Source organism: Chanodichthys erythropterus, chromosome 22 (assembly GCF_024489055.1).
Source record: "Chanodichthys erythropterus isolate Z2021 chromosome 22, ASM2448905v1, whole genome shotgun sequence".
NCBI classification, from domain to species: Eukaryota; Metazoa; Chordata; class Actinopteri; order Cypriniformes; family Xenocyprididae; genus Chanodichthys; species Chanodichthys erythropterus.
Genome location: NC_090242.1, coordinates 19,494,613 through 19,516,922, shown reverse-complemented (window position 1 = coordinate 19,516,922; position 22,310 = coordinate 19,494,613). Strand labels below are relative to the sequence as shown.

The 22,310-nt window shown below is 38.3% G+C and overlaps 2 protein-coding genes across 9 annotated transcripts in view; both read right to left on the bottom strand.

The window, feature by feature from the left end:
• The window catches only part of vav2 (vav 2 guanine nucleotide exchange factor), a 206,121-nt gene extending 197,268 nt beyond the window's left edge, over positions 1–8,853 (bottom strand). For all 4 annotated transcript variants that reach the window (XM_067375592.1, XM_067375589.1, XM_067375590.1 and 1 more), the window contains exon 1: positions 7,687–8,853. In XM_067375592.1, coding sequence (XP_067231693.1) covers positions 7,687–7,890 — 204 coding nt within the window. In that variant the 5' untranslated portion in view covers positions 7,891–8,853. The remainder of the gene's footprint in view (positions 1–7,686) is intronic.
• A 965-nt stretch (positions 8,854–9,818) lies between these two features.
• brd3a (bromodomain containing 3a) lies at positions 9,819–21,381 on the bottom strand. Of its 5 annotated transcripts, none has more exons than XM_067375708.1 (12): positions 21,243–21,381; positions 18,907–19,285; positions 18,608–18,745; positions 18,394–18,529; positions 18,116–18,306; positions 17,641–18,012; positions 17,406–17,534; positions 17,103–17,309; positions 16,640–16,708; positions 15,325–15,542; positions 14,938–15,221; positions 9,819–12,722 (listed from the first exon to the last, which is right to left on the bottom strand). In XM_067375708.1, the coding sequence occupies exons 2-12, from the start codon at positions 19,105–19,107 to the stop codon at positions 12,616–12,618; spliced, it is 2,052 nt and encodes a 683-aa protein (XP_067231809.1). In that variant the 5' UTR covers positions 19,108–19,285; positions 21,243–21,381; the 3' UTR covers positions 9,819–12,615. The 5 variants fall into 5 exon arrangements, with proteins under 5 accessions (XP_067231809.1, XP_067231811.1, XP_067231810.1 ...); XM_067375710.1 differs by having other exon boundaries at positions 17,118–17,309; XM_067375709.1 differs by having other exon boundaries at positions 17,641–18,009.
• Between the last annotated feature and the right edge of the window lie 929 nt (positions 21,382–22,310).

Below are 22,310 nucleotides of genomic sequence, written 5' to 3'. Positions count from 1 at the left end.
ATCCACTACAGAAGAAAGCTATCAGCTGAGCCACGGTGAGTCTGTCGTTCGTCATGTGATATGATTGTAGATTTAGTTCATACACTGTATATAAAAACAGTGTGGTAGTTCTAGCTAACGGTCCTATCATTATCACTTCTAAATATTCTGTAACATCACTTACAGCCGCTAATGCATTGCTATATTAGATTAGCCACAAAGCTAATACCATGTTTATCAGTGGAAGAGCGCGATCGTTAATAAGACGTCAAACTATAACGTTAGCGTTTAACTTATTCTAAATATATCTGCAGTGTTTCCCATTTAACTTATTTTAATTTTATTTTCAATTCATTGACATGGTTTTGTGGAATATTGAATTTGTTTGGTATAGCTCTTTTACTTTAACTTTAGTATTATAATTTATTTACAGTACACACAGACTGTTAAAACCAGCTTCAACTGGAAGTAAGTAAAACTGTTAAATGTTTAAAACCAGACTGTTTTTTGATCATTAAAAAATATATACTTTTGATGTGCAATTGTTTAGTCATTGAGACTGTAATCTAAGGCTTTTTTAACATAATCCCTTCTGGAAAATGGTTTATACAGCCCACATACATAGAACAGGCAGATATTTTGCTATTGAATGTTGTGTAAGTGTAGTTTATAGGAAATGGGTCTAATATCCAGTTTATTTTCAAAATCAAAACATCGGCTTATAAATCGGCTCTTTTCGAGTTAATATTGGCATCGGCCCCAAAAATCCATATCGGTCGGGCTCTACTAGAGACTTCATCAGAAGATGAGACAATAAGAAAAGACAGGTTGAACGTTGGCAAGGAGTATATACTGAAGACGATGGTGAATGAAGATGTTTCCTGTCCAAAACAAAAAAAAGGCAGCCATCTGTTGGTTGTTCCTTACTGCCCTTCCACTCTTCTAGGTGCAGTGTGCCCATGCCCGGCTCAATGCGCTCTGAAAGTCAGGACTGATTCCCCGGCTCATCTGTGTTGATATTCCACAACAAACTGTTCACAGATGGGACATTTATGAACATAAGCTCCCTGTGTGGGTTCCTCTTTACTTCATTCCTCATCACTTGTGATGGAGTTGCCGTCTCAAAACCCTGCAGGGACTGCATTGAGGTCGAATGCCACCAAATGATCTGGATGTTAAAAAGAAATAATTTGCTGCGAGAGAGAGAGTTTAAAACATAATGCAACTGTTCCATCTCTCAATTATCATTTCCCCTCCCTGGGTCCCACTTTTATAGCTATTAAGAGGCAATCTTAAGTTAAGTCATTGCTTATGTATAACGTTGTTATGGAATTTTATTACTGCAATATCAAGAATGGTCCAACAAATAAAACAACTAAATAAATGCAGAAGTCCTGTTGATTGCACGCTCTTGGATTTCCTCCAACCATGCTCTTGGATATGAATTTCTCTAAAAAGGTTTCATATATCTTGCGTCTTTCAACATGATCCTCCCTCTAAACAACAGCAATCTGGTCTAGCAGAGCTACCGTGAATTGCAATAATATCCTCTCATGAGCTCGGGCGACATGAGATATACAGGTGAAGCTTGGGCTCCTAAACATGTCTGGTCATGGTGTGAGTCTTGCTTAATCCTTATGAACTCACTGCTTTCTCTGTTGCTTAATAAAGGGTCTCCCTAAAGAATGAACAGGAACCAGTGAGTAAACGGTTCCACGCATTCCAACAGACCAGACGGATCGCAAAAGCACACAGACATGAAAGATCAAGCCTGACAACCACAGACCAGCACTGTGTATCTCCAACTTCCTGTCTTTTGTTTGCAAATAAAGCAGATTTGAGTATATTTCAATTTAATTGAGTAGTCTCATATTTCTGACCCTTTTACAATCCCATTCACTTTCTTTGAAGCAGCTGGTCACAGCTGCATGATGCAGGAAGTGCCCCTAACAAGCTCTATTGATAAAATTACCTGCACCCAGCTGCCAGTGGGTCAAAGTTCAGAGAAAGGCCATGCTTATAGATTAAATTAACCTAGTAAGAGAGAAAGGCTGACCTCACAACACACCCACCTCTCGGCTTCAGAAAGGCTGGTACTCACCCTGTCATTATGCCACATCTCCATTCACCTCTGTCTGAGTTTAATCATCAAAGCCCTTATTTTCTATTGTGAAAGTATGCTTATTGTAATGATGGTTTCTGCTAGTGTATTTATTCTTCCTATTGCTCTTTCAGCTTGTTTAAATAACATCACTCAAATACACAATAAAAAAGAATCAGGATCCAGCACAAAGAGACCTCCAACAGATGCCAGAGGCCAGGAAGTGTGGTCAATGTCTGAAAACAGAAGAGACTTGTATGAGATTGTGGCTGAAGGAGCTAGCAAAAGGGAGAGGGAGGGAGAGAGAGAGAGAGAGAGAGAGAGAGAGAGAGAGAGAGAGAGAGAGAGAGAGAGAGAGAGAGAGAGAGAGAGAGAGAGAGAGAGAGAGAGAGAGAGAGAGAGAGAGAGAGAGAGAGAGAGAGAGAGAGAGAGAGAGAGAGAGAGAGGGTGGTTATGAGTAATAAATCAGAACAAAATCTCAAAGATGAAACCCATTATACTTGCAGCAGAAATACAAGAGTTATGAGAATGAACGCATCTAAAAACAGAGCTAAAATGAATAGGCTGTTAAAGGCAAATGGGGAGTACAATAAAACGCATAAAAGTACTACAGTGAGCAATGACTCGTCTCACTCCTTCTCTCTGCCCTGCGTACTTGCTCAAAGACAGGCTGGATTTTCTAAGAGGAAACAACAGACATTGCTAACTCCCTAAAGCCCTGAAGAGAGAGGGGGGCGACCTTGCTGTTATGACTGAAGTCCCTAGACAGTCCCCAGGCCAAGCTGGAGGTGATGGAAACTGAACTCACACGTATTGTAAGCAAGTACACACACATTCTCACTATTGGCGCCTGAATCATCTCTAAGGTATTAGTTGCTACCAACCACCTGTAAATAAAAATAAAAGTAGAAAAAAAGTAAGAATAATGCAGACTTCAAGAATTCAAATCCCACAGAGCTATGTCTGTCAGACAGAGCCAGAGGAAATGACTTCCCTCATCCTCTTGGTACCTCTGATCCACCTCAAGGTATTGTGTTCATGGCCAAACCTGTGTGCGACTCAGACTTTAGACTCTATGAAAAGGCAAAAATATGTAACATTATAATATCATTAACAAATTATTCAGCCTAAATAGCGAAATACACAATCCACATAATATCAGTACATAATGATAGAACATAGTTTCATATAAACACTTCAAAATCATTTTAAAAGGGATAGTTCACCCAAAAATGACATTAGGACCATTATATACCATTATTTATCTTAATTTATTTCAAAACAAGGACTGTTTATAGTGACTATGTGCCATCAAGCTCCACCAAGGATGGTGGCAAAAGGGTACTGAATACATGACATGCTGTTTTGGAAGTTAGATTTTGAGTTGGTTGTGGCTTGGGTCTGTCTCTCACACAATAGTTTGTTCTCACTAATAACTTCAGAAGGCATGAAATTTAGCATGAATATGGACTATTTTATGACACTTTTGGTGTTTTCTGCAAAAAATAACAGCATATAGGTTTGGAACAGCTAATAAATAATAATAGCGTTTTCATTTTTAGGTGAAAATCTAATAAAACAACCTTCAGGTCAGACACCAGCAGTAATCTAGCATTCATCTTCTCAAAATACTCAAGCACTAATTTGAAGAGTACTCATCCCACTGAGAGGGGAGCAAATCCTTTGCATTCCACAGACAAATAAAACATTCATGGGCATGTGATGTAAGCAATTATGATTTGAGAGAGAGAAAAAGCATCTCTCTATGTGGCTTACACCAACAACACTGGCACTTGGGCCTTACTTGTTATTGCAACATTCTTTGCTTGTACAAAGCCTAAGCACTTGCACGACACGTTGACATTCTTTTCGGACACACTTGTCTATTAACGAACGCATGAGGCTGTCCTTCCAGAATTTACTGGTATAAAGGATGTTTATGAGTGACAGCCAATCAGCAGGCTCGAACACAATAACCTGATTATGAAAAAGGTATGCACTAAAACTAAAATGAGGAACATGTGATGCATGCAGAACAGCAGAAGCTTCAGTATCGATGGACATCCACCACCAACAGCCCACATAATCACTTCATCCTGATTTAATGGAGGTAGTAAATTAACAACCACCGTGTATCAAAGCACACCGTGACCTTTGCAGCGTACAAATCACAGCTTCCATTGTGCTGCCAGATCTCCCTTTCAAACAATTTGTCACAACGTAATACCACACAAAACACTTCCATGCTGGGGAAGCAACTGTTGTGGGAGGATGAAAGGTCTGCCTCAGCAAATAGCAGCTAAAACAAAAGCCTACAAGTGCTGGGTGAAACGGCTATACAGTCATATGTGACAACATCTGTACAGGTATAATCACACCATAGTAAAGGTCAACAAAAGAGAAGCTTTAAGGACTCCCTGTGGTTTACAACCAAAATAAATAGATGGTTTAATGATTGAAAACAAAGAAATTAAAACAACCTTAAATATAAGTAGGGCTGTCACAATTTCTTGATTAAATTTCAGTGTTCGATATTTTTTTTTTAATTCCATGATTGCAATGTGCCCGTGTCTATTAACCAGGCATGAACCGCATTATTAGACCATTTTCAAAGGCTGCACAATATATTAAAACTATTTAAAAATCATTGCACACTCCAGTGCTATTGTGAAATCACAAAGGAAGCGATTCAGTTAAAGTCCTCCTGTAGTGAAAATCAAGCTTTTAATGTTGTTTATGTCTATGTGGTGTTTTTAATATTAATGGATTTAAGACAAACCTTGTGCAGATTCATAAGTCAACACCATTGCTGAATAGAGGCGTGGCTGATTTGCATATGCACAGAATTGTGCATACTAAATGAGGTGAGGGTGTTGTTATATTCAAGCTATTTTGAGGCATGAAGAATTTTTTTCAAGGATAAAACATTTAAATGTCATTTTGGTGATCAAAGATGAGTTTTAAGGAATAAAATAATCTACTACATTCCATTCAAAGGTCATCCTTACCATGAAAAAAAAAAGTTTTTACCAAAAGAACAAAAACCTATTTAAGTTGTCCACTTAGGTCTGTAATATACTGTACTAATGTGCTCTAACAAATATTAAGAAAATTGCCTTGTTTATCCACAACATATGAGGGAAGCAACAATGTTTAAATTACATTTTCAACCAACCATATTTCATGCATTCAAAAAAGGCATCAAAGATCCCCTTTTTTAAACTTTATTTTAACAGTAAGCATTGTGCAGAGAGATGGAGACATGCCTGAGAAATAAATACACTAATTTTGTCATAACAGCTCTGCCTGTTGAATTTATAAGGGCTAGAATTAAGAGGTCACAACGCTTCGGTGCTCTGTCACGTCCATAATGTTTTAAAGATTAAGTTTATGTCATCTAACAATTATAAATACAAATAACTTGAAACTTTATATACAAAGCTAAATTATGTTTATGCTTATTAGGATCAACAATTCATCTCACTATTTTCCTCTGAACAACCATAATAAGCATTACGGACGTGACCGTTACGGACGCTTCATATTAAATCATATGCATATGACTTGCTTCTTTATATTGCTGTGATCTGTTTCAGACTCTAAAATAAAAACGATTGTATAGACTGACATTTTTCTAATGTCTGGACTCCTTTAGTAGGGGACTATGAATATATAAACAGACAGTTCAATATGTTGGCATTAAATGCATTCTCTGAGAATTTCAAAACAAATGCATTCTCTGAGAATTTCAAGTTTTGACTCCAAATGTCACATCCAGAATGTTGGAATTGCCCTTAAATAAACATATGCACTGTGGGTTCCAGGGTGACAAGGATTTGATCATGCTGTAAAGTGTAACAACAACAAACACCAGGCCGTTGGTGCCCTCTGTAGACATTTATTAAAATACTTAATATACATAAGTTTATAATGCTTATATTGCATTATGTATTTTAACTGCTTGTTTAATAAAACCAAATGATTATTTATTTGAACCAAATATTAATGCCTCATTGTTATTATATATGTATTTTAAGTCATTTTAAGTCATTTTAATGGCCAATGTTAACTTAGGTCTATTTTTAGTACCACAAAAAAATATCCAATTAATCGATAAATCGTCAAAATAATCCATTGATCACTTGATTACTAAAATAATCATTAGCCCTAAGTATTAAAATTTACAGTTGTACTGTAAAACAAATTATTTTACAGAAAAATAAATATTACAACAGTAATATTTATTATTTTATTTTATTTTTTTTATTTTGTGATAATAATTAATTATAATTATTATCATTTTAATATAATCAATTTTTGGCCAATTTGTGCAGCCTTACAAAAAAACACTGTAAACCTTGAGTAAAAAATAAAATACAATTAAAAAAAAACAATGCAATTTAAAAAGCAATCTTTTTTTTTTTTTTTTCAGAAAAAAAATGCAATTAGATTTAGCCCCCAAAATCGTGCTGCCTGTGACAAGTGAATTATTAAAATAACAAATATTCCATATAGTATCAAATAATATGGGGTCATGGAAGCTGCATGCATAAATGTAAAACAACCTGCAATATGTGGTTTAAAATAGTGCATAGTTCACACTACATGCCATGTTAACTTGCCAAAAGTATTTGCCAACTCCCCATAAATCTGTAAAATACTGCAGTAAGTTGCAAGACCATGGTGCTAAATTTAGTCCAGAACTCCGGATTTAGAAGCAAAAAAAATCAATGCATAAAACGAGGATTTATGTCTTTCATCTTAGTATTTGTGTTTTGTTTTGTTTTTTAATTTACAGAATTTTACAGCAACCAATGCAAATCTCAAACACACCACATGTTAACTCTATGACAAAAGAGTTTATTTTCTGGACATACGGCCTAAACCCAATTCAGTAACACTGACGAGACATGCTAAAGGGGTGGGAGACGCATGTTTAAAACCTCTCAAAACAGTCAACCCTTACAATAGGCTATCATGCTTCTCAGCATAGTCACATTTACTGGTAGGAACTGCTGTTGCCACACATTCCTTCACAAAAGAGCACTGGATGAAAGCCACATTCCTGAAACCCACGAAGAACTTGCTGCTTTTCCTGGTTTATGTTTACAGAGATAAGAGCCTTGGCCCTCCCTTAACATTAACCTTTAAACCCTGCACAGCCTTAGATACTTAAGTTCAAATGATCAGGCTTAATACACACAGTATGCACAGCGCTCCAATAGGATGTTCAACTATAAATAACTATATGACATTATCTGAGGAAAGTTTAAAAGACACCTGAGTGCTGTGCATCAAACTGCTTGCTGTTTGTGAGACCCTGAAAAGTGCATGCTATTATACATAATATCTTAAACAATGACACTATATAACATCAAAAGGTTTAGCTCAGTAAATAATACATTTTCGATTAATCGATTATGACAGATCTATTAGCGATTGCTCAGACATAATGCTCGAAAACGACCCCTGTTGGTAAGAATCAGAGTGACATCCTATGGGAAAAACACTGCACATTCTCCTGCTGCCAATACGATCATCAATCATGAGTGTGACGAGCATTAAAAATACAGCCACTGAAAACACAGACATGAACCTTAACTTACTTGTGACATCTGAGGCCTGAAGTTGATCTGCTTTAGATCCACGGATCCAGGAGACAGATTGTGCAGCATCTGGCACAGGAGCACCCCATCTCTGAGCGCCTGGGCCAGGTCGAACACCACCGCTGAGGGCCAAACAACCCGGTGGTTCGGGGGCAAAACCTTACAGTCTATCAACCAGCGCCCGCACTGCCTCCACTCCTCCATATTGACAGAAACGTAGGCGAATAATGGCAAAGATAAAAGAAAGAAATCTGGCAGCCTGGCGCACGCAAATAAAGTGCCAAGATAGCTGACGTGAGATTATCCCAGTTCCTCCCTGCAGTCCAAAGGGCACTAAACTGCTAAAGGTCAGTTCTGTGATAAATTGTTTTCCCCAGGATACACAACTTTTTAACGAATCAAGTCCAGCCGGTTTGAGATTGAGTGCTAACGTTACTAACGGCTCGGTATGTTCCGCTATAAAGCTATATAAGACATTGTATTACGAAATGAATTCACTTACTGAACTCAAATAAACGACGTGACGTTACAGTAAGTAAAACGTTAATATAGGATTCAGATGTGTTTTCCCCTCAGAGAATTAGTTGAGTTTCCTCTTCTTCATCATGGACTGACATATTTGGCTCTGCAAACGCGTCCTGTCACAGCAAAAAAATGTGTCCCTCAGGGCAACAATAGATATTTTCATTAACAAGAAATGCTAGAAAAGACTGCAAAGCAGCTGCTACGTGCAATTTCGGACGGTTTATCAAAGTTCTACCGTTAAATTAAGGAATAAATCCATGGTTTTTGGTCTTCAGTAGATAGCTCCTCAAAAGCTCCCGCGCACCAGGCGGGATGTCATCTAAATAACGTCCAACTCCAGACAGAATTCGGTCCAAACTTGTTTTTAAAACTTCTTGAGTAAAATATCACAAGACTCCGTGAAACGCACAAACTCTGGCGTATTTAACTGTTGTTCGTCCCGCTCCTTTTGCTTCCACGGACAGAGGAACGCCGCGAGGGCTTTCTGCTTGACATTCGTCCGTTGAGTCGCGATGGTTTCTCGGTTGTTTCTCAGTTCATCTCAGTGTAGATGGTTGGAGTGTTTTGATTTCTCCGCTCGCGTGAAGCGTGAGCGCGGGCGGGTGGCTAAGCAGCAGGCGTGAGCGCGCGCGCAGCAGCAGGAGAAAGGGCGCGCGGCGGTGAAATCGCATCTGGGTTCCGGTCGCGCTCGTCCACGTGTGAGGACTCGGTCTCACTAAACCAGCGACCCTAAATGCTTTTTTTATTATTATTATTTAGGAAATTCATCACATAACACTAAATACGAACATGTAAATAAAAATGTATGTTATTACAAAATGCACCCAAACAGGGCGAGCTGCATCTTGTGGTCTACTTTTTTTTCTTTTCTTTTTTTATTACTATAGCGGACTAACATATTCACTTGAAATATTGATTGGAGTTTAAATGACTTTATCATCTTACTTGTAGATTATCTTAAAGCTAACGATTTAAATTATAATTACATTATGAATTAAATTATCTTAATTATTTAGTGTTGATCAGCTTAAAGGGTTAGTTCACCCAAAAATGAAAATAATGCCGTTCCACACCCGTAAGACCTTCGTTAATCTTCAGAACACAAATTAAGATATTTTAGTTGAAATCCAAACAATGACAAGGGAGCAATGACATTTCCTCTGTCAAGATCCATAAAGGTACTAAAAACATATTTAAATCAGTTCATGTGAATACAGTGGTTCAATATTAATATTATAAAACATTGACACATTGATTCGACACGCTGATTCATTATGCTCCGATGCTTCCTGAAACAGTGTTTTGAAATCGGCCATCACTATACAAATCGTTATTTTGTTTTTTTTGGCGTACCAAAAATATTCTCATCACTTTATAATCTTAATATTGAACCACTGTACTCACATGAACTCATTTAAATATGTTTTCAGTACATTTATGGATCTTGAGAGAGGAACTGTCATTGTTCCCTATGCAGGCCTGACTGAGCCATCGGATTTCAACTAAAATATCTTAATTTGTGTTCCGAAGATTAATGAAGGTCTTACGGGTGTGGAACGGCATGAGGGTAAGTAATAAATGACAGAAATTTCATTTTTGGGTGAACTAACCCTTTAATGTGTGCTACACCAAATAAAAATACAGTATCAAACATAGTAAAGTCTCACTCCATTTTTGTAGGGCCCTCCAATTGACCTCAGTAAAAGTATTTACATAGATGAGACATGTAAGTTCTGCTTGCCTGGATGTAAACATGCTGTAGTGTGATTATTTTACCCAGTATGAGTTCAATATGAAAATCGGTTAAAGCACATTCAGGATGAAAGATGGCTTTTTGAGTCAGATGTGAGTAGCTGTCACAATACTCAAAGCATTGATCCATCTCGGTCTCTCAAGTATTGTGTTAGTGGGCACCATGTTCTAAACATTGCAGCAACAAGGTCACATGTTCCTCCCTCAAAAAACTGCAAACTAGAACATGAACCAGACATGTATAGTACGAGTGTGTAACTGAATACATTTTTGGGCCAGTATCACTTTTGTTTTCCCCCATTAACCCCACTACTATTATTATAAAACTGCTGTTAGCATAATTTGAAATATTACAAAAATATCTAACCATACTGGACAACCAACTCCAGGAGAAATGGACCATTGACATCTAGTGGTCAGAGGCGGTACTTCAGTGATCCTGTACTTGGTGACACGTTTGGCGTTGAAAAAGATGACTAGTTTTACCAATTGATTGAACTAATCAAATTATGAGAAATTATCTTATTTATAGTTCATAAGTTAGTTTTTATAGTAAAATACAAAATTTCAAAAAAGGCATATCCACAAAAAAAAATTGTAAAAATTGAAAGTAAACACAAAATAAAGGCATTTTGTCATTTATTTTATCAAGAAAAAAAAATTGTACCTGGTGTACAAGACATTCCAATTACATCAAATGTTAGCCTCTACTACTGCCTCCGACCCAACATCCCAATCCTATGGCCTGTATTGCAATAAACAAGCCTAAATCTACTCACACTGTATTCTTGATTTTGTTGACTGACATTTACATAAGTATAACTATAAACAGCTCAAAAAATATGTATAAGAAAAATACAATAAATCAGCATGCATGTCAAAGATAAAAAGCAAACTTTGTTTTAAATATAAAAAGAACTTTTTCAAATCAGGCCTAAAATGAAATTAAGTTGTGTGAATATATATATATATAATTTTTTTCAATCTATAAATTCATATTTTTTTCCTCTTTTTCTCTAAAAGAAAACATTAACAGAAACCGGATAAGACTTGATCGATATTTGTATCAGAAGTGATTTAGGGAAGTGTTGCGGTCATGTGCCCCTAAATAACAGACAACAACAACAAAACCATAAATACCATGATTACATTTTTAAAATAATTGATTTGACTACATCTATTAGTGTTATAATTAGTCTGAAAGATAGATGTCCCTCATGAATTTTGGCCTTGTAAAAATGATTAGAAAATTGAGTGATTTTTTCACAACTGCTTAAAAAGTCTTCAAAACAGCTGTCCATAAACCATATGTATCAGAAAATGAAACAAACACCAGTTCCCTTTACAATAATTACAACTGTTTAAAAAAAAAAAAAAGTCAGAGAGGACATTACAATTTCTTACAAACACTTCAGAAAATAATCAAATGCATAGCTGTCCTAAGAGATATCGGATAGTAAAGCAATCCACATGAGGAACAGCTGGAAACCTTCTAAGGGAAAACTCATTCGAAACCCAACTGATTTAAACTGCTTACTATTTATAAGATCTACTGTAGACTTACATTCATGAATCAATTTTGCAAGAGTGTGACAAGAGGAAGACTCTGTGATTTAACTATCATTGTCAAAACAATAAGAAATGCATCGTCATTAGCTTCATCACAATATGGCAGTAAAGATCAATATACAGATGACACGTTTACTGCTTCCAGGTGTCATTATCCAACATAAGCAACACATCCAGTCTCATTCAAAGCTATTTGATGTACAAATGCCAGTCAGAGGTGAAACTATTTGGAACTCTGTATATTTATTGCTGACCAAGGCGTTTAATAAGACAGGAAGTCCGCATGTGATCCAGCTGACTGATTTACATGTTCACGTCAATGCAAAGCATCTGAAGAAAACCACCAAATATACTTGATTTCCATGAAAATAATTCCCTCTACCATACATACATTGGCTGGAAAGTATGAGATTCTGATGTATAATTGTTCTACAGCTATAAAAATGGCCAAATTCACTTTAAAGGGCTTACGCTAATTAAAGCAATTTGTTCCCCAGACTATCTAAAGATTTGTGACGTTATTGGGAAAGGCATGATTTTCAGACACACTTTTTAGTTTGAGAGGACAATAATACAAGGAATGAATAAAAAAAATAAATCAATAATGGCACAGCGCCCAATGGGGAAAATATGAGGCCACAGCAAAAACAAAATAAAGAAAAAAAACAACAATAAATACAGCAGACTGGTGCAGAAGTGAAATCAGGAGAAAAGACTGTGAGCTTTCCGTTTTCCACATTATCTGGTGAGATGGGATGGCTTAAGTTTGCGATGGCAACATACAACATTACCAGGACGCCAGGGAAGAGAATTTGAACTGTAAAGTATGCTTCAAGACTTCCTCTCCTTGAAGACTGATGTTTGGACATCCCTTTCAGAGTCAGTTGAAATAAAAAAAGCAATTTATTAGTTTGCTTTTTGTATCTGTAATTTTCTTCATGACATTTCCAAAAGAAAAAAAAAAATGTTCTGACATGATGCATTTTTATTGTCTCTTTTCTTATAAAAAGTCTCAGAAGAGAAATAACCTTGACTGCATACAATGTTTTTTAAAAAATAAAAAAAAAAGTAAATAAAAAGTGTTCAGTCGGAGTCACTGCTGTCCGAAGTGGAGCCACTGGAGCTGCTGCTGCCCGAGTCTGAGGAACTGCTGCTGCCGCTGAGCCGAGAGGGGCCTGAGCCTCCTTTCTCTGAAACCAAAGAGATAAGACAACGGTTACTGAACCGAACCATGGTCATATTTGCATACCAAAACAAAAACACAAAAAGAACAAAGGTTAAGTTGTCCTTAATTTTATGACGCTAATAAACACCATCAGTTTTAAATAGCAGAAAAGTCACCATACATTCCAGGGCCAAGTTTTATGGCATCATCTACTGTATCAGAAAGGTTTGCTACATTTCCATTGGATCTTGGTGGACTGGCACAATGTCCAACACCATCAGATAAGAATGCAAGGACAACTGACAGAGACCTCAAGCACGGGAAGGACAGGACTTCTTAACAGTTTCTGCCCTGCAACCATCTTCTCAGTGAAAGCTATTTGTTGGGCAACAGCCTAAACAAATTCCGCTGTTAATGTACAAATGAATGCATGCATGCATGCTTGTTTGGACTCTTATTTGTTTAGATCATTGCCAACGGTATTCTGGTGGTGGTTTGGAAAGTGAGAAATGCATTGACGACTTTAAAAACACTGCTCTAACTGTGTGCTTTAGGTTATGCAAATGAGTTCCACAGGGGAAAGAAGGATGGGCCAGCAGCCAATCACAGCACTGGAAGTGCCAAATTGCAATCTCCTCATCGGAAAAGGTGATAAATGATATCGGAAATAAATGTACACTTTCAACAGCCTCTGGCCCATAACAGGGAAGGCACTAACCGATACATACACGTTCTGAGTCCTGTAAGTGGAGAGACAGAAACGGATCAACAAAGTTCTGAGTTTTCTATCTAGAGAAAGTGTAACATATATGCCGCCCTGAGTCTCCAGCCTGCAAAGGCGAGTCTACAGCTTGTGAGGCAGCAAAAAGCGGACTGACCAAGTTCTGAGTGTTTTTCTGTAAGGCGCAGGACGTAGCGTAAGCTTTGTGAACTGCAAGAGTTTTACACCTTCTTCATACGTTGAATATGGAAGGCGGTCTGACGGAAGCTAGATATTTTACTTCATAACTTGTTAAATATGGATTTTCTCTTTACACAAAGGCATCGCTTCGCTTCAGAAGGACTTTATTAACTCCCCGGAGCCGTGTGGAGTATGTTTATGATGGATGGCTGTGGATGGAAGCACTTTCCTCAGCTCATACTCGTGACCCCTGTTCACTGTCATTATAAAGCTTGGATGCGTCAGAATATTTATTAATATCTCCCTGATTGTGCTCATCAGAAAGAAGAAAGTCCTAGAATGGCTTGAGGTTAAGTAAAGCTTAGGCTAATTTTCATTTGAAAGTGAACTAATCCTTTAATGGCGGTCTTGCGCACAATTCTCAAAACGCACACAAGATGGTGGTGTTTATCGGTGAAGCCGATATTACAAAATCTCTATTCTGTCAATTTCAATTCTGCACCTACTTCAAGGCCTCATCTGTGGGTTCCAGATTTAGGACCCCTTTTGGTGCTCCAGGAAATCAGCATCTCACAGAGCTTCGTGTTCAAGGCTGTTCAAATAGCCCCTTTCCACACTGCATTGTTACCCAGCACAAGCAGAGGAAGAATCCCCCAACATCAGACTGCTCACTCAACCAAGTGGAACGTAAATATCACTTAACCAAACCTCTTTCCAGAAACCTTGGCATTGTTACATATCATCAGTATATGATTTTCTAATTTACAATAGATGTAATACAACTGATGCTAGTTAATAACAAATAATTTTTCATTAATTTGTTTGATGAATAGGGGTATTCACCTTATTAGTTTCAGAGGAACAACAATTTATCTTTCCATAAGATAATGTAACTTTGTTATAGCCAAACCCAACTTAATGGCTTGTATTTTATCCATTTTTATGCACTTTATTTCTTTATCATTTATGGTATTTATTTAGTATCTGTTTTGATTTACTCTTTTTGTTAATAAAATGTATTCCTTGTATTGATAATGCAGAAGTTAATGATATATCACAAATCCTTCAGATTGGTCAGATGACAAACTCCCTCCAATTTACATAATTTTATTTATTCAACAATCATCTTTGATTGTTATTTTATTGTTAAGGCAAAAATCCTCACTCTCACACTCATCTTACATGACATGACCAAACCTCACAATATTATTTGGTGCCTATAGAGACCAAATCCTTACATTCCATTCTTATGGTGCCCATTTTAAGCATGAATCACTAAAAGCAACATCAGCTCTGTCTGGCATTTAGCTATGTGTGTAGGCCAAGAGTGTGCACTTACGTGGAGGTTTCCTCTGTTTCTTCTGTAAACAGGACTTGACATATCGCTCCAGCTCACGCAAAGTGGAAGGTTTGAGCGTCTCAAAATCGATTTCGATTTCGTCAGGGTTGGAATCCCGCAGCGAAGGCTCTCTGGACTGAATGATGTGGACCACCCTACCTAACTTCTCTCCAGGCAGCCGGTTGATGTCGAGGCTCAGTTGCCGTTTCTCGTCATACGTCATGGGGAGTGACATCTCCTCGTCAGACTCGTAGCCGGGCCCTCTGCCACCCTTCTTTGGTTGCCTGTAAATGTTCCAACCATAGAGCAGAGACACTTTAAACCTTAATTGATTGTTTCAGATTCAATCCATAAAACAAAACAAGAACAGCTCAAAGAGCAGCAAACCTGTTGCCTGGAACAGTGCTGTTAGCCTTTCTGGCAGGACCCTTTTTCTGCTGGGGTGGTTTCGGTGGCTGTCCTGGCTTGCCTTTCTCCTCTGGCTTGGTTTTGTTGTGCTTGTTCTCTTTCTTTTTCTTGTCCTTTTCTTTCTTCTCTTTCTTTTTCTTTGGTTTACTTACAGGGGCCTGAGAAAGAGCGGCTAGCTGTTCGTGGACAGCTTTCAGCTGGGGAGAGCCAAGAAGGGGGTGTTAGTGATCTGCTCAAAGTCAGGAAAAGCATCACATTTACATTTGTTCATGAAAGTAATTTTGGTTGTCCAGTGGCAAAGATTCAAACATTCAATTAGGGAACAAAACATGCAAAACAACTGTCATTACTGAAATAAATGAATAAACAAACCTTCTACCCAAATTCTTTTTAACAACACTGGACAATCAAAAATCATTCATGTCTGCTGTTATCTCTGACTCCAAGAACAGGGTATATTTCAGAAAAACAGAATGAAAAGAAATAGGAAATAATGTTTAAGAAGCAATTCTGCTCTTTAGCACTAAATGAAACAGTTCCATTAAAATAATCATCATCAAAAAAAAACAAAAAACAGGCATGCTTGTGTGCCAGATATATATGCTACCCACATTTCACAAAATGTCTGTAATTTTACAATGTATATTTTGTGACAGCTTATGGACCATTGAAAAACTATAACCAACAATCAAATATTACAATATGGATAATCATTATAGTTATTTCATTATAGTTAATATCTACAGAACAAACCAAAACAGTGAATTGTGCCAATATGGGATTGTTACACCCCTTTTAACCACACAGCCATGCTAAGTGTTGAAGCACAAAATAAAACCGGGGCTCATCCTATAAAAACATTCTTTATGAATCCAGGTAACCATAAATGCTTTCATGGCATACATGTGGTTTTCTGGAACTAGAAAGTTTTTCTAAATGCAAAGCAAGCTAACATGAACAAAGAAATTTTCACATACACGTTCAACACACACACACACACACACACACACACACACACACACACACACACACACACACACACACACACACACACACACACCTATCTTTTCATTTCCAAAGTTTTCAGCACTTCCATCCTAACACACACACACACACAGCTGGGTTCCCAACACCACCCAACAAAGTCAATATTTTTCTGCTGCTTTTAACCCTCTACCGCTGATCTCACTATCCATATCATGCTCTTGACCATCTGATACAAATGATGAAAGCAACTGTACAGCTAATACACAATGTTCATAGGCAGGGACAGGGAAATGAAAAATAAAATCACCTGATTATTCTTGGTGCACCCGTTTTTTATCCCCTGTCTGCTACCAATGGGGTGCTCCAAAGAGATACACTGGTAAAAAAAATGGCAAGGGAAGAAAATATGATATAGTGCTACAGTAAGACAAACAAAGCCACACAAAAAAAAAAATACTACTACATCTAGGCATTTTGGAATTTAATGCAAAGCAATATATGCAGCTGATTGCGGTAGAGGGTTAAAACACAGCTCTACATACGAGTACATAAAATCCAAACCGCAAGCAGAGAGGAACTTGCTGTGAAAGAGGAGGGTTATTTTAAGTGGAAGCCCCTTTAGGTCCTACAGAGCAAAAGCATTGATAGAAACAGTTATGTGGGTGTTGTGTGAAAAGGATAATCAGAAGAGATGACATATCAGGAGGCCTGAGAGAACATCTCTGAGCCTGGAGAGATAAAGGGTACTTGGTCCTTGTTTTGAAACCCACCTGTTCCGCACCCACCTGTTCCTGCAGCTCGGCGAGCCGGGTGGCCCTCTCCTCCTCAGAGTCGGAGCTGTCAGAGGTGGAGGAGTCGCCACTGCTCTCACTGCTGACAGTACTCTTACTGACCACACCGGCCCCGCCTACACCGCCTGCCCCAGCCACTTCCACTGGCTCATCAGGCATCTTTGCAAAACGCATTTCAAACACATCCTGAGAGAAAAGAAGAAAACGTCATTCAATAATTCTTTTGAAATAAAGAAATTAAACGTGTGTAAAAGGAGAGACTGGGGGAGGGAGGGAACTCACCTGCAGCTTTCTGGCCATAGCGACCACCTCATGATCAGGTGGGTTGTACTTGTAACAATTTGAGAACATTAATCTGACATCTGCAGCAAAACTCTGTGCATCCTGGTATTCTCGACTGTCCATTTTTTTCTGCAAACAAAAAATTATTTCAAAAACTTGCACTGAATTGCAATAAATTATCCATTTAAACAAAAATAAAGACATTATAACAGCTTTTTATGCAAACTCAACATACTTTCACTGTGCTTAAGTCCATGGGGTGTTTGATTATGTCATGGTAGTCATGTAGCTCAAGAGCCTCCGCGTCGACAGGCTTATAAAAGGGCCAGGCGTAAGCGGCATGTTTTTTCGAGAGCATTTCCTTAAGGATGACCTCGCAGTACTTGAGTTGCTCTGTAAGCCTGCCCTTCTTGCCTCCATGCACGCTTAGTTCACCATCTTCAAAATCCTTTTTAGGCGGTTTGATGGGGCGACCGGTGCTCTCTCGCCTGGATGCCACCTTGCCCGGTTTTCCTTCTAAAAGAGGGGTGGGCGACTGGCTCCTGCTCGCGGTAATGGCAGAGGTAGTAGGGGTGGTTGTGTCTGCTTTCCTCTTTACCCCCTTCTTCTAGGAAACAGAACAAACCACACATATGGGGAAACACAAATCCAACGGTGAGGCACTGCCACTTCATTTATCACATGATATTTTAAGAGGTCCTGCAACTTACTTTGGACATGGGTTGCGACGGAGGCATGCCGGGTATCATGGCGGCAGCGGTTGTGTTCTGTACAGCTGGTAGGCTAGGGGTGATGGTGGGCACTGGAGCTGGAGATACAACCGCTGTTTGGGAACTCGGTGAGGTGGCACCAGGGAAAACAGAAGTGGGTGAGCCAGAGGAGACGGCCACATCCTGCTGACCTGCATTTGTATGATTAGGAAAATAATGATTAGTGTTGAACACAGAATATTATGATCAATTCATCATTCAGGCCATTTAAATGTTACCGGGTCCTGCTGGTTTGCGCCCTTTACCCTTTGGAGCAGGAGGAAGAAGCTCAACCTCCTCCTGAGGCATCAGGGCCACTTTCTGAAGGAAGATCTTCTCTAATGCTTGTGCCATCAACACAATGTCATCTGTTGGCTGAGAAAAACAAGAAATAAACATGAATTGCATGTGCCAATGTAGCCTCGTCCCAAACCAGACTGAGCCAAGCCATACCTTGTTGTAAATATAACAGTTTGTGAACATTGTGTTGAAGTCCTGCATACACTCGCTTGCACTCCAGTAGTAAACGTTCTCCAGTCTTTTCTTGATGGTGCCCATGTCCATTGGGTTCTTTATGATCTTGTGATAGTCCTGGACACCAAAAGGAAGCATAAAGTCTTTCAACATCACATGTTAATATAAAACCAATAAGGACTGACAAGCTCTCACACTCATGGGAAAACACAGCCTACATTTATGATTATTCAAAACGATGGATGCTAAAACAGCTATATCCATATAAATCAACTCACCGGAAGACCAAGCTTAACAGCATCAACAGGCTGGTAGAAAGGCCATGCAAACTGATGCTTCCACAGTGTCTTTACAACTACATTTTGCATGTACTGCAGCTGGTTAGTCTTGCGGCCAGGTTTGGTAGGGTTAGTCACTTCAGGCGGAGGAGGGTTGGCGATTGCAGGAGGCTCTGGGGTTGCTGAAGTGACCGTTGACATTTTGGCAAAGAGGGGGAAAACGGCTTAATGGGGTAGGGGTCCTTATTATTCTGCAAAGGCAGACTTATTTTCAAATTTTCAATGTGCTTTCTCTTTATGCTTTTCAGTTTCTCTCTCTCTTAGCTCTTCAGTCATCTGAGAGAGACCACATCCCATTGCAGGACCCGACCTTAGACCTCTAAAAAACAAGAAACATGATTCAGAACAAATGCTTTTAAGAGCTTTATGATGTTAAAACGGAAGACAAATAATGCCACAATTGCATTAAAAATATTTCACACTTTAAGGCACAATGGAACAAACGTAGCAACAGATCTTTTCTTCTGTATTGTGAAAAGAAGGTTTATCTTTTCTTCTGAGTGAAACATTTTCGGGAAAGAAATAAAAATGTAGAGCAGGAACTTGGTTTTATCCATGGTTATCATTTGAATGGAGGCAGGACTGATTGTGAGCTTGCAGTCGATTGTAAGAAAGGGGTTGGATGTAAGCGGACTATTCTATATTAATTAGAGTAGTCCGGCACACATCACCCCAGAGAAGTCTGTTGCTTCACCGGCAGATCGAGTTACGACATATACAACCAGAAATACACGGGATATTTTCCTGTCATGCCAAACTTAAGAATCATTTCCCAATTATAACAAACTTCCAATTGTGCCCATACAAAAAAAAAACTTAAAAAAAAAAAAAGAAAACACTGACATAGCTGAATGTGTTAAAGTGTTAGTTCACCCAAAAGTGAAAATTCTGTCATTTATTACTTACCCTCATGTCGTTCCACACAGTGAGACCTCCATAGGAAGCAATGACACTTCCTTATGGATCTTGAGAGAGGAAGTGTCATTGCTCCCTATGGAGGCCTCACTGAACCATCGGATTTCAACTAAAATATCTTAATTTGTGTTCCGAAGATTAACAAATGGGTGGGGAACGACATGAGGGTAAGTAATAAATGACAGAATTTTCATTTTTGGGTAAACTAACCCTTTAAGAATAACGTGTGTAAAAGCTGAGCTATTATAAATGCAGCATGAGACATGTAAAAACAGATATTCATTACAAGCTGGAAATGCTATAATGATTTTTTCTGTTTTTGACATGTCAAATAACACCATATTTTCTAATCCTTCCCTGAAAGCGTGATTTAATTCTTTAGCTGTTTCAAGCCAGCATGACTTTTCTTCTGAGGAATACAAAAGGAGCAGAATGACATCTCAGCCACCATTCACTTTTATTGTATGGAGGAAAGAAGAAATGCAAGTAAATATAGACTTTGAGACCTTTTCTAAACACCGAAAGTTCCCATTGGGTATGAGAAAATGACAGAATGGTGTGAACTAAGGCTTCAAGTTTACTTTCATCAGCTAATCTTAATGAGTGTAGTTGTCTGAAACGACAGCAGTAGTCGCAGCAGTACCGCGTAAACAATCATGCTTCCCCACTGGACTAGGTCCACTCACTGTTTCCAAATAAAATTAAACGTTTCCTTCCGAAGTGATTACATAAAAACCTCACATTTACTAAAAACAAGAGTATCAACACCCAAAAGGCTAGCTCGAACAATTAGATTATTTCACTGCACACAAATGCCGCGACTAGGAGCATTTAATCCAAATGAATTATTTTCAACACAGCCTTTATATTCCTGCAGCTTACGACCACAGATATAGTCATATACCAGTATATGTATAAAATAAACAGTCTGTGTGCATCTGCACATGTGAAAATAGAACCGGCGCGCAGAACCCAGCAGCTGGTTAGCATTTTAGCTTTAGCACACAGTAAGTCACACATAAAGATGGCGCGCAGCTGGCTAACCGAATTAGCATCCACGCTGACCGTCTCAACACCTTCCAGAGACCCTATAAGTGATTCACACCGATCCGTAATACATACCGAGAGATTATAGCTAAATAAAGAGGCATATTACGGCTTAGCGAGTGAACGAGCTAATTTGGCCATGTTACTTCAGAGAGGCTTTGTTGTGCTGTCGCTTTGTTGAAAACAACTAGCCACTCGCTAACGGCTTCTCGTGAAATTCACTGATTGAACGCGAACTGTATTCAAATTTGACATGGAATGCGAATTACTTGTTAAAATATGATGTTTAATTTAAAATGTAACGCATTACTCACTCAGGGGCTTTAGGAAAGGAGCTAGCGTGTGGTGATCCTAGTGGCTCGTCGCTTGTTTGGAGGCTGGGCAGCAGCACAGAGATGAGGTACACGGAGCGCTCTGCGCATGCGCATTGGCGCGCTATGTCCAACGCTAAGCCATCTGCTGTTTAGTAGTACTAGTCAGACAGACTTCCTTTTTACGTTATTTTCTGTTAGTTACTGTTCCCACTGAGGTTATATGTTGATTTTCTTATTTATATAATCTTAACCATGGGCGTCCCCCGCACTTTTCATAAAAAGTAAATTCGTCCCCATTTTTTCGGGCTTGTGTTCACATTCTCATGGGCCAATGTGAATACATATACCCCCGGTTCCACAGACAAGGCTTAAGCTAGTCCCAGACTAAAATGCATGTTTGAGCATTTTAACTGAAAGTAACTTGCACTGACATATCTTAAAATATGACACTGCCATTGTTTTGTTTCAAGATCCACACTAGTAATGTTTTATTTTTATTTTTATAAGGTATGTTTATAAAAGCTATTTAAATACCCTAATTGCACTAAGGCTTAGTCCTGGTTTATCCGAAACCCTGTCTGTGATACCGGCACCTAGATTTAAATTAAAAGAGACAAGATATACATGACCTGCCGCTTTATTCTTATCCTAAACAAGGCAATGTAAGCATTATGAAGCATAACACTGTTATGTAATGTAAGTTTAATTCATACTTGCAGAATGTCCAAAATGGACTCATAGAAGTAATAATAACTTCCAGGAACTCCCTTATTTAGACAAAGGCATCCAGTTATCACTTTTACTGAGGAAACATGAAGACAATATACACGATACGACAATATATGGTTTATGTGTGCACATGACAATACAAATAATGTAATGCTAAGTGACATAGCCTTTATCACAGTATGGAAACTATAAAATATATATTTTCTGCCTTATTCTGTGATTAAAGAAAAAATGCATTTTTACGTTGTATAAAATCCATCATGACTTAATGCACAAGTGTTTGTACATAAACCAATCATAAAATTGTCATTAGGAAAATATAAGATAAATATTTTAGAA

Coding starts and splice junctions, on each gene's coding strand:
- brd3a (XM_067375708.1), bottom strand. CDS start 19,107: ATGTCAACGGTCACTTCAGCAACCCCAGAGCCTCCTGCAATCGCCAAC. Junction 18,307..18,393: donor GCGCAAACCAGCAGGACCCG/GTAACATTTAAA, acceptor ATACAAATGCAG/GTCAGCAGGATGTGGCCGTC. Junction 15,543..16,639: donor GGTGCACCAAGAATAATCAG/GTGATTTTATTT, acceptor GGCTCTCCCCAG/CTGAAAGCTGTCCACGAACA.